The sequence below is a fragment of the Caretta caretta genome, chromosome 5 (genome assembly GCF_965140235.1).
Source record: "Caretta caretta isolate rCarCar2 chromosome 5, rCarCar1.hap1, whole genome shotgun sequence".
Taxonomy (NCBI): Eukaryota; Metazoa; Chordata; order Testudines; family Cheloniidae; genus Caretta; species Caretta caretta.
In genome coordinates this window covers 51519402-51532171 of record NC_134210.1, presented here as the reverse complement: position 1 = coordinate 51532171, position 12770 = coordinate 51519402, and the positions used below count along the sequence as shown (strand labels likewise).

Here is a 12770-nt window from a genome sequence, read left to right as displayed (position 1 = left end):
TAGAATTGAGGCTTAAATATTGCATGCAGTGTGTATAAAACTAACCTTTTCCCATTTTAAAAATCAGGTTTTTAATAAAGCAGTGATACAATACTTCAAAAGAATAGAAACCTTAACCCAACATTTCTCCTCTGTCACATTTGAGTCTTGGCTTATAGTGCTCTATTTGTTACAGGGTGGCTCTGTTTTAGTGTTAACTGGACCCCCCGGTTGTGGAAAGTCTGTAACTATACAAATATTAGCTAAGGAACTTCATGTTCAGGTGCAAGAATGGACCAATCCAATATCTCTAGACTTTAGGAAAGAAGACTTCAAGGACGCTTTTAACTATGGTAATTTCCCCCCAATTATTTTTATAGTTTCTTAACTGTAAAAATTTTTAATACCTCAGAACCATTAAATAAGGAATAACTTTAAATTTCTTTCTGAGAGATTTCATGCTAAAAAACATGCTTGGCAAAAAGATTTTTATATATTTGTTTGATGTGCAACGTCAAATTAAGGCCAAAATGCAACGTTCTGTTTTTTAGTTTTTGTTTGAAATGTGATTTTTATTTTTTTTAAAAGGTCTGTTCAGCTGGTGGGTGAAATTCACTTCCATATGGAGGGCCTGTATAATGTCCTTAGCACCATGTAAGCCCTCTAAGTGAGGGCATGGCTACACTTGCAGATGTAGAGCGCTTTGAGTTAAACCAGCCTTTGTAGAGCGCAGTAGGGAAAGTGCTGCAATCTGTCCACACTGACAGCTACAAGCGCACTGGCGTGGCCACATTAGCAGCTCTTGCAGTGGCCACAGAGAGCAATGCATGTGGTAGCTATCCCAGCATGCAAGTGCCTGCAATATGCTTTTCAAATGGGAGGGGTGGGGTGGAGTGTGACAGGGAGTGTGTTGTGTGTATGTGGGGGGAGAGAGAGTGGGGTTTGGGGGGGCTGAGAGCATGTCAGCATGCTGTCTTGTAAGTTCAGACAGCAGCAAACCCCACCTCCCCTCTCTCTCTCACAGCATTCCACAGTAATGGTTGCTTTGTCTCAGAGCAGATAAGCATGCCGGCTATCAGAAATGGAGCTTTCAAAGGGCATATCCGCATTCCTACAGCGAGCTTAAAACAATGAGAAGAGTGGCCACTTGACTTAAGGGGATTATGGGACATTTCCGGAGGCTGATCAGAGTGCAGTAATGCAACACCTCGTTCACGCTGACACCTGGGCATTTCAGCCAGTACGCAACAAGCGTTAATCTTCTTGCCGAGGTGGAGTACCAGGAGCGCTCTAGCCGTGGAGTCAGAGCGCTCTATGTGCCTTGCCAGTGTGGACGGGTAGTGAGCTAGGGCATCTGGTGCTGCCTTAGTGCACTCTAACTCGCAAGTGTAGCCAAGCCCTGAGACTTAAATGTATCAGAGGGCCTTTGGCAGACCCGTTGCACTGGAGTCAACTTTATTCTTTAAAAAGAGATTTGGCATATATTTGACAGTAGACTGTTAAATAGTCATTAACAGAAAATATCAAGGGGATATGATGGCTCTTGTATGAATTTATAATATTTGATATAATATGGTAAAAAAATTTTCATGCATTTTCCTTTTCCAGAATCAAGTTTTCAGATGCTTCCCAGTCAGGCCCAGACTACTCTCTTTCAAGACTTTCTGTTAAGAGCAAATAAGTATAACAAACTTCAAATGCTAGGGGAATCCACAGAGGCAGCTGATAAACTTATTCTCATTGAAGTAAGTAAAAACTCTTGAAATTATTTACTTGTATTACCATAGCACCTAGAGGCCCTCATGATGGACCAGGATCTCCTTGTGCTAGGTGCTAGAGGACAAACAAAGGACAAAAAAAGACACTCCCTTACCCCAGAGAGTTTACGTTCTAAGTATAGGACAGGAGATAAAAGATAATTCAATACAGACAGTACAAAGAAACACTGAAACAGCATTGGTCAGGGTGAAAGGTTGTGGTCCCAGCACAATTAGTATCCTAACCATTGTCATGTTTTTGTAGATATCGCAGCAGAGAGGATGAAGGAGGATAATGAGGGAGCTTTGTGGATGTTTATGGGAGCTTCTCCCGAGCACGAGGGGCAGCACAGGAGGAAGCACAAAGCTGCTTGTTTGAAAATTTAACAAAGGGTGATGGAGGCTGACATCACTGGCCAATTGAAGGGCAGGAGTCAACGTGTTGACAGTGAATATGAGATGATATGTAGGATAGGGATAGGCTATCAGAGCCTTGAAAATAAAGACAAGTAGCTTATCTTTGATACAATAGAGAGAAAGGAGCTAGTGGAGGGATATAAAGAGAGAGGAGACATGGTCAAAGCAGCAAGATAGGAAAATGATCTTTGCCGCAGCGTTCTGAATGGATATGAGTGGGGCAAAATTGTATTTGTGAAGGTCAATATAAAATATATTGCAGTAATCAAGTTAGGAGATGAGCACCTGGATGACAGTTTTAGCTATATGGGTGGACATGATAGGTTATGATGAGATTATAGGCCAGAGTGACAGGCAAAATGGTGGTGTTGTCCGCAGTAATTGAGAAAGAAGGTAGCAGAGAGGACTTTGGGGAGGGGAAGATTAAAGAGTTCTGTTTTAGATATGTTGATCTTGAAGTTGATGGGTAAACATCTGTAAGGAGATGTTAAAGAGACAGGCTGAGATTTTAGTTAGGGTAGAGAGGTAAAACTGAGTGGTAAGCCTAGAGAAAGAGTTGAGTTGAATTTGTGTTCGCAATGAGATTATCAAGAGAAAAGGTGTACAGGGAAGAGACCGGGACCAAGGACAGATGTGTATGGAACCCCCACAGAAATCTAGAGGGAAAGAGCCAGAGGGGGGAGAGGTTAAGGAGAAAAGTAAGGGGGGGGTGAGAGTGGATGGTGTAAGGGAGATCAGCAAATGGAATGGGGCAAATTGAGGGGTTAGAGGAGGAAAGTAGACAACTAACTTCTGGTCATAGGAGGGAAAGGAAAGATACGATGAAGGGATGGAGAAAGTTACTTCATATTTACCAGTTTCCTCTTGGAAGAAATTGAGATCCCATGCAGAGAAAAGTGGAGGTATGAGGAGGCGTGGGTTTGAGGAGCGAGTCAAAGGTGGCAAAAGGGTGCTATTGAAAGCTGAGATTCATGATCATTTATGTGAACATGATATTAAACGGATACTATGTTTCCAAAGGGTTTTGTATCGCAGACCAGAGTTCTGCAGTCTTCCTTGAAGCTGTATAAGTGGCTTTAGCTATACCCATGTGAGTTGATTGGAAGGCAGAAATTGCTTTAACCTCTGGCCATAGAAGGGAGTGAGTGTGCTACCAAGGGATAGCTCAAGACAATGTTGAAGAGCAGCACTCACACTCGGTTCCCATATATAACTTTAAAGGTAGCCTGAAAAGTGAAATTATTTGTGGTTGTACCCTCTTTTTGCTGTTTTGTGATGTATAAAGAGAGCCTGAAAGATTTGTTTTTTAAAATGCTTTAATTCTGCTTGGTTTTCTCCTTAGAAATATCAAGGATGTAAAGTCTAGTCTTCCTTGTTTTGTTGTGGGACGTTCTTGGAGGGCTAAGACATGTGAGTGTGGATCTTTCACTGTCCTCACTAGAAGGGGCCAGGAGAATAGTCTTTTCTTCCAATTATTTGTTCAACCATTTTTGTTTAACACCTATTTTAATCCATTTTAAACAATCTGAATGAAAATCACCCCTTGTCAATCATGTTTCTCTGGAATGATCATTCTGAGCTCATAAGTCTCCTAGTTCTCTAGTTCTCCAGTTCTCCATAATCTCCAGGATAAACAAAGTAGACAGAATTTGAATTCCTAATTTAAAAAAAAAAAAACCAAGAAAACATTTTTTTGGAAAGCAGGGAAATTTTCAGGCCTCTTAATCCATAATAGTGGTTCTGTGTCCTTTTTCTTCTGCTGCTCTGTTCCTATATTAAGTTTATTTGAAAAATTATTTAACTAGACATTTACGCAGCTTATCTGACCACATGTTGAATTTTGCTTGAAGCCAGTGTGGATTGGAGAAAAACTCTGTTTTCATAGAGGGCTTTAACTTTCAGTCCACTAGCAGAGAACAGATACACTTGAATTACAATACTTCATTTGTTTTCAATAGGATATGCCTAACCAGTTTTATCGTGACCGTGACAGTTTACACGAAATTCTGAGGTGAGTTGTAAGTAATCTGCTTATGGGCTAAAATTCTTAACAACTGCCAGTAAACCAGAGTTTGTGACCCTTGTTATGCTTATTTTGTGTTTTAGGAGGTTTGTGCGGACAAGTAGATGTCCCCTTGTATTTATAATCTCAGACAGTCTGAGTGGAGATAGCAACCAAAAGTTATTATTTCCAAAGGAAATTCAGGAAGAACTGTGTATATCTAGTATTAGGTAAGAGATCATTCACTGCATAAAATTGACCAGAAGGTTAAGTATAGAAGCAATAGTTTAATGAAAATTTTTTCTTATTGAATTTGATAGTTTTAACCCTGTGGCTCCAACAATGATGATGAAAGTTCTTAATCGAATAGCTACAGCAGAAGCAAGTATGGTAAGGCATCAACTGCTTGACTTCCACATGGTGCTAGGATCACAGCAAAACATTGCAGGCTGTTAAATCTAGAATATTAGTTTTTGATCATGTTGTGGTTTCAGGCCTGTTTTCTTGTAATCCGGGGATCAAGCTTTCAGAAGTGGCTTGTTTGCCAAAAGTAGTGACTCTGGATTCGTAGAGAGGGGTCTGGTCTAATTCCTGAGGTGACTTTTGAAAATTCTTCTGTATGCTACAAAAAGCACCTGCTAAAGCATATGAAGCAAATTATTTTCACAGTGGTGATATTGCAGATGGACTCCACGCTGGCAGTAATAGTAGGCTATGGGTATTGTGGTAAACCCAGGACAAACAGCTACAAAAGAGGGGTAGTAATTAGTCCCAGGGGATTAAAAGGCCCCTCCCTATCCACTGAAGAGAGAGAGAACCAAGGGGCAATAAGGTTCAGCTGGAAAAGGGGTTGCTAGGGAACCAATTAAGTTCAGCTGACTCCAACTACTTGGGACCTTTTTAAACCCTCCCCTGGGTGGTAGGAGGGGGGGAGCAGGGAAGTTGCCAGTAGGCTGTTTGCAGCAAGATACCAGACCTTCCTAGTAGGGAGGCTGCACTTGCTCCCCAAAAGGGAAGGAAAACAAGCACAAGGGACTGACTGAGGAGAGGAGTAGCAGGACCCTGTGCCACCTATAAGGATTCGCCTTGCCACAAACCTGAGTCTCCAAGGCTAAAAAGGACTGAGCCTACTGAGGCGAACAAGGTATTTTGCCACAGTATGCAGTAAAAATTTGAAAGTTGTTTTTGCAATTATTTTTGCTTTTATCTTTTAGAATGGAGAAAAATTTGCTGTCCCTGATAAAACCTCTTTAGAATTGATTTGTAAAGGCTGTTCAGGTGATATTCGAAGTGCAATAAACAGTCTTCAGTTTTCGTCTTTGAAAGGTAAATATATAGAACTTAGCTAAAAAATATAGGATAGTATCTAACCAGTTCTGTGGTAGAGACTTTTATTTATTTATTTATTTATTTTTTTAAACCCAACTATGCCAACCTTGCAGAAAACCCTCTCCAGATGCACATTGCCAGCAGGGATAGGAGGGAGGAATTATTTTAATACTGTGGTTGAGTGTCTTAGATGCCTTACCTTAATATTAGCATAAGAGCAAGAATTTTTCTTAATATTAGCCAACTAGACTTTGAGTTAATACACAGCTTTGGAGGAAAGGGGGTGGGGGTTAAGATTTTTAAATTATTATGCTCTTTCTTCTTCCTGACTCCTGATGTGTTTTCCTTTTGTTTGCTTTTACCAAGCAAAGCTTTCATTACACACTACTTCATCTGGAAACAGATGTTTGCCTACCCACAGAGCGCAGCTCCCAGTCACCCCCACACCCCAACAGTCCTGCTGAACTGGCCTGGGGAGGGAGATGGAGAGAGTAGCAAGCGATGAGGAGGGAAAGAGGAGCAGTGGGCAGGGCTTCGAAGGAAAGAGGCGGAGCAGGGGATGTGGCCTCAACAAAAGAGGCAGAGCAGGGTGCAGGAGAGGTTCTGTGTCTGGTTTTAACACACTAGAAAGTTGGCCACCCTACCTGCTCCCAGCTCGGAGGGTGATCAAATAATCCGTCAGTGTCCAGTCTTTTGCTGGCTGAGGGAGGGCAATACTAGGCCTGACTAAAGCTAAGGGTTTCCAAGTTTTATTTTAAATGTCATTTACTTAAAGGAGAGAACTTCCAGGAAGTAATGTACTACTTTCTACCACATAGATAACAACCCTTCAGTGACTTTACAGGAACTACAACTCCACATTCGACTCCTCATGGCATCCAGAATTCATAGAATCATAGAATATAAGGGTTGGAAGGGACCCCAGAAGGTCATCTAGTCCAACCCCCTGCTCAAAGCAGGACCAATTCCCAGTTAAATCATCCCAGCCAGGGCTTTGTCAAGCCTGACCTTAAAAACCTCTAAGGAAGGAGATTCTACCACCTCCCTAGGTAACGCATTCCAGTGTTTCACCACCCTCATAGTGAAAAAGTTTTTCCTAATATCCAATCTAAACCTCCCCCACTGTAACTTGAGACCATTACTCCTCGTTCTGTCATCTGCTACCATTGAGAACAGTCTAGAGCCATCCTCTTTGGAACCCCCTTTCAGGTAGTTGAAAACAGCTATCAAATCCCCCCTCATTCTTCTCTTCTGCAGGCTAAACAATCCCAGCTCCCTCAGCCTCTCCTCATAACTCATATGTTCCAGACCCCTAATAATTTTTGTTGCCCTTCGCTGGACTCTCTCCAATTTATCCACATCCTTCTTGAAGTGTGGGGCCCAAAACTGGACACAGTACTCCAGATGAGGCCTCACCAATGTCGAATAGAGGGGAACGATCACGTCCCTCGATCTGCTCGCTATGCCCCTACTTATACATCCCAAAATGCCATTGGCCTTCTTGGCAACAAGGGCACACTGCTGACTCATATTCAGCTTCTCGTCCACTGTCACCCCTAGGTCCTTTTCCGCAGAACTGCTGCCTAGCCATTCGGTCCCTAGTCTGTAGCTGTGCATTGGGTTCTTCCGTCCTAAGTGCAGGACCCTGCACTTATCCTTATTGAACCTCATCAGATTTCTTTTGGCCCAATCCTCCAATTTGTCTAGGTCCTTCTGTATCCTATCCCTCCCCTCCAGCGTATCTACCACTCCTCCCAGTTTAGTATCATCCGCAAATTTGCTGAGAGTGCAATCCACACCATCCTCCAGATCATTTATGAAGATATTGAACAAAACCGGCCCCAGGACCGACCCTTGGGGCACACCACTTGTAAGAGGAATTCCACAGTAAGAGGAATTCTGTAACAAATTATTGTAGCAGAAAACAGATCATGCCCATAAAATCGGAATAATAAAATTTGTGAACTAATAGGAATGGAGTTATTGATACATCTGGAAAAAAATAGACAAGGGACAGCAGATAGATAAATAGAAATCTGGCTCTCCTTTATTGTTTGAATATAGAATGTTCACCTGTCACCAAACTGAATCATCTATGTTACTCTTGAGTATTCGAGAATTTGAGTAAGGGGCCTTTTTTTTATGGTTCGGGTCACTGCAGAAGCAGTAGACTGTTGGAAGACACACCGCAAGGACAGAGTCAGTCAGTCAGTGTCTCTCTCTCTCCCCTTTCCCCACCCAGTTGGACTAGGATGTTACATAGAAGATTCATATATATGATATATTGATAACTGAATGGAATGTAACTGACCCATCGCAAATATGATTCCTGTGACATGTTAATAAGGAGATAATGTCAAATAGCGTGTCTGGGAGGGATTTTGTACTTGTTCATATATATGAAAGCTTCTATAAAATAATTACCTAAAAAAGCAAGCTAGGTGACTTGGGCACATTTTTTCAAAACTTGAGTGAGTAAGTTTGAGTGCTTAGTTTTTGAGGGGGCTTTCATCTTGACACTGAAACAATTATTTTGTCACTTCGGTATTAGCCTATAGTATAAATGTGGAACAGGACAATGACTTAGGTGCATATGTACCATCAGAATAAATGAGCTTGGTACTTGTGTCCGTTACTTATTAATAAATAGGAAACACATTAAAATCTGTGAAATAGAAGACTTATTTGTTTCAAGATGAAAATCAGTCTCTTAATGAATAAGAGGGCTAATATAGTTCTAAAAAGTGACGGTTCAGGGGCTCTCCCTTTTTAGTTCACTAATGTTAATACCTGCTTTATTCTAGTTGTTTTGTTGCTTTGATTGTTAGAGTACTCATCAGAGAACAACTTGTGGTCAAGGAAAAAAGGGAACTCTACATTAAAAAGTAATACAGAAGCATCCAGAACCAAGAAGAAAAAGAAAGCTAAGACCTTAGAAAACCAGGAGATACAAGCTATTGGTGGCAAAGATGCCTCCATCTTTCTTTTCCATGCTTTGGGGAAAATACTTTACTGCAAAAGTAAGAGGAGTTTATTTACCTATTATTCATTGTCTAAATAAGAAACAATTAATGATCTGTAGATGGTCACTGGGTTTGCAAAACTATGTCTTAGAATTACCTGTAACTCAACTGTTAGTTTAATCATTAGTGGTAGTGTAAAGAGGTTAGCAGTTGCCAACAGCAATTTGTTTCTCATAGCTTGGACTGTCATTGGCTGTCCACATCCAATGTGTAAATAATGCACACTTCAGAAAAGTTTCAGAGGAACAGCCGTGTTAGTCTGTATTTGCAAAAAGAAAAGGAGTACTTGTGGCACCTTAGAGACTAACCAATTTATTTGAGCATGAGCTTTCGTGAGCTACAGCTCACTTCATCAGATGTATACCGTGGAAACTGCAGCAGACTTTATATACACACAGAGAATATGAAACAATACCTCCTCCCACCCCACTGTCCTGCTGGTAATAGCTTATCTAAAGTGATCAACAGGTGGGCCATTTCCAGCACAAATCCAGGTTTTCTCACCCTCCACCCCCCCACACAAATTCACTCTCCTGCTGGTGCTAGCCCATCCAAAGTGACAACTCTTTACATAATCAAGTCGGGCTATTTCCTGCATAGATCCAGGTTTTCTCACATCCCCCCCACCCCCATACACACACAAACTCACTCTCCTGCTGGTAATAGAAAAGCTTTACTATGTGAATATACTAAGATTACATGGTTATAATTCCATCCAGTGATTCAGATGTCGTCATAAGCCATGAGGGATAACTGCTGTGTAGCCTTCAGAACTCTGATGAGATAGTTGCCTTGTAATATAAAAACTACTTTTCTATGTGATATGAGATGTGGAGGTGTGCTCCTTGTAGCATCTCCATGTCCTCTTAATGCTGCCTATCTTTTCCTGCTCCTACTGAAGGATCCTGCTACCTTCAGTCCACTGCTATTTCCCGAACTATTGCTGCTACCTTTCCCTTCCCTTTTTAAGGATTACATTTGCTGGTTCTTCTCTGGGCTGTTACCCTTTTCCCTACCTCCTCGTTACTTTTTCTGCCTTACTACTATTGAGGCTTTTGCTTTCCATACCTGCAGGCTCACTCAAACTTACTTTTTTTTCTGATCTGTACACTTAATGATCTTTCCTTCGTTGCTACCCACTACAGTTCCCTGCTGCCAGAGTAGCTTTCCTTTACTCTTGGTGGCTCCTCTTTAACTTTCATGGGAGCAGCTTTGACACTTGCTCATCTCTTGGAGTAGTTTGTCTACGAACATGACAGATCGATTTGACATACCATTTTTAAAAAGCTATAATTTAGTTATTTATTTAACACTTTTATACTGGAGTACCTCCTAGAGATCTAGTTGGTCAGAGCCCGGTTCTGCTAGGTGCTGTACAGACATAGAAAATCAAGTCCGTGTCCAAAGGGAATATTAGAAAATGGGGAGACCAGAAAATACTTTCTGCAAGTGGTTGATGACATCACAATTAACCCATAATGAGGGTTGTCAAGCTTTTAAAAAATAATTGCATAATTAATTGTGCTGTTAAACAACATGGTAATAGAATACCATTTATTTAAATATTTGTGGATGTTTTCTACATTTTCACATATATTGATTTCAGTTACAACACAGAATACAAACTATACAGTGCTCACTTTGTTTATTTTTGTTGCAAATATTTGCACTGTGAAAACAAGAGATGGTGTATTTCAATTCACTTAATACATGTCCTGTAGTGCAATCTCTTTATCATTAAAGTTGAATTTATAATGTAGAATTTTGTACAAAAAAAAACTGCACTCAAAAATAAAACATCAAACTTCAGAGCCTACAAGTCCACTCAGTCCTACTTCTTGTTCAGCCAGTTGCTCAGACAAACAAGTTGCAAGATATTTACTTGCCAGATGGGCTAACAATTCATATGTCCCTTCGTGCTTCAACCACCATTCCAGAGGAAATATGTCCATGCTGCTGATGGGTTCTGCTCGATAACTATCCAAAGCAGAGCAGACCGATGCGTGTTCATTTTCATCATCTGAGTCAGATGCCACCAGCAGAAGGCTGATTTTCTTTTTTGATCTTTCGGGTTCTGTAGTTTGCACATCAGTGTGTTCTTTTTCTAAGACTTCCAAAAGCATGCTCCGCACCTCGTCCCTCTCAGATTTTGGGCAGCACTTCAGATTCTTAAACCTTGGGTTGAGTGCTGTACCTATCTTTAGAAATTTCACTTTATCTTCTTTGCATTTTGTCAAAATCAACCTTCTGCTGGTGGCATCTGAGTCAGATGATGAAAATGAAGGTGCATCAGTCTGCTCTGATGTGGATCTGCTTTGGATCGTTATCGAGTAGAACCGCCCCTCGCAGCTCCCATTGGCCAGGAATGGGGAACCGCAGCCAATGGGAGCTTCGGGGGAGGTAGCCACAGGTGAGGGCAGCAGGTGGAGCCCTCTGCCCCCCCTTTCTGCAGGGGCCACAGGGATGTGGTGCTGGCTGCTTCCAGAAGCCGCACGGGGCCAGCACAGGCAGGCAGGGAGCCTGCCCTGGCCCCACTGTGCGCTGCTGCCACCCCGGAGCCGGTCCAAGTAAGCAGCACTGAGCCAGAGCCTGCACCCCAACCTCCTGCCCTGACCTCCCTGCTGCACCCTGCCTGCACCCAACCCCCTGCCTGAACCCCCTCCTGCACTCTGCATCCTCTCCTCCACCCCAGCTCCCTTCCCTGAGCCCTCTTGTACTCCCCACACCCCCTCCTCTGCCCCTTCCTGCACACTGCACCCCTGCCCAGCCCTACATTCATGGCTCCGCATGCAATTTCCCCACCCAGATGTGCCCCTTGGGCCAAAAAGTTTGTCCATCCCTGCTCTAGGCTTTTCCTAGCAATTAAGAACCAATGCAGTAACCAATAGGAAAATAAGACTTCATTCTCAGTATTCTAATAAGCTGATAATAAGCATCTTATTATCATTATACATCTCTAGCATTACCCCCCACCCCTTCTTTCCCAGCATAAGTTTAAATATAAAATATAAGACTTGATTTTATTCCTCATTTTTTTATTAATGTTCAGTACAAACATAAAAACAATGCTATGTTTAATATTAAAGACTGTGGGACTATTTAAATTGCTTATAGGAGAACCTCTATCTGATTCAGAATTTCCTCGGTTACCTTCTCACCTATCTGAATATGACAGAGACACCTTACTTGTTCAACCTGAGGTAAAGGCCTTTGTTAATCATTTGATATCAATTAATAAGACTTACTGGTATTGATGCAATTTGATGGACTCAGCACTTTTGTCATTTAGTGTGTATATAATTATAAATAAAATATATGTATTTAATAACATTACATGACACTTCTCTTTGTGCAGAACATAGACTAATTTGTGTATTTTTATTTTTTTTAATTAAATAGGATATTGTAGAAAAGTGTCACATGCCTGGGGACCTATTTAATTTATATCTTCACCAAAACTATGTAGATTTTTTCACTGATATAGACGATCTTGTGAGAGCCAGTGAATACTTGAGTACTGCTGACTTCCTCTGTAGTAACTGGAATGTAAGTTTGATTCATTTTCACTCTTAATTTTCATATCCTGCAACCACATATCTGTGCATTCTTACTGATGTATAGTAAAATAAAATAACATAAGTTTTTACATTTTAGTTTATCTATAGCTATTCAAGTCTGTCTCCCGAGGGTGTAGGCATAATTGTTACTGCATCCTAAAATATGTGTACATGTTAACCAGCTGTACACATTTTTGGTATGCTTTGTAATAATATTTCCTACAACATACAATAGTGTGTACAAAATACTTGCCTGACGTGCTGTCCTTTTCGGTTTATGTTGAATACATTTTAAAAATTGGTTCAGAGAATATGCCTTTCACTTGAAATAACTAAGCCTGTTTATGCTTTCATCCTTTAATGAGTGTTCCAAACATGGATGAGTAGCTGCAAATTTACAGGAATATTTGCTCACCTTTATAGTCTTCCACAGTGACTCAGCAAATTTCACAATTTGCATAATATCATGTTTTGTTTTAGTCACGACCTACACTCAGAGAATACAGTGCATCTGTGGCCACAAGAGGTGTGATACATTCAAATACTGCTAGAGCTTTTGCCCATTGCCAAGGAGGAATGGGTTTTCGGCCTTTTCATAAACCCCAATGGTTCCTAATCAATAAAAAGGTAAATACTTCCCATTTAAGGTACTTTTGTTTAAATTTGGAAATGTAACTGCTGTGATTTGTAGTGTTGTTTATGAGAC

The 12770-nt window shown here is 41.1% G+C and overlaps 1 protein-coding gene across 5 annotated transcripts in view; it reads left to right on the top strand.

The window, feature by feature from the left end:
* Nucleotides 1-12770, top strand: part of RAD17 (RAD17 checkpoint clamp loader component) — a 28967-nt gene that overhangs the window by 7700 nt on the left and 8497 nt on the right. For 4 of the 5 annotated variants that reach the window (XM_048849623.2, XM_048849621.2, XM_048849622.2 and 1 more), the window contains exons 5-14: nt 176-332; nt 1588-1724; nt 4112-4164; nt 4260-4385; nt 4476-4545; nt 5370-5481; nt 8313-8504; nt 11622-11707; nt 11907-12053; nt 12545-12691. In XM_048849623.2, the coding sequence (XP_048705580.1) occupies nt 176-332; nt 1588-1724; nt 4112-4164; nt 4260-4385; nt 4476-4545; nt 5370-5481; nt 8313-8504; nt 11622-11707; nt 11907-12053; nt 12545-12691 (1227 nt within the window). The remainder of the gene's footprint in view (nt 1-175; nt 333-1587; nt 1725-4111; nt 4165-4259; nt 4386-4475; nt 4546-5369; nt 5482-8312; nt 8505-11621; nt 11708-11906; nt 12054-12544; nt 12692-12770) is intronic. The other variant, XM_048849624.2, reaches the window with a different exon arrangement.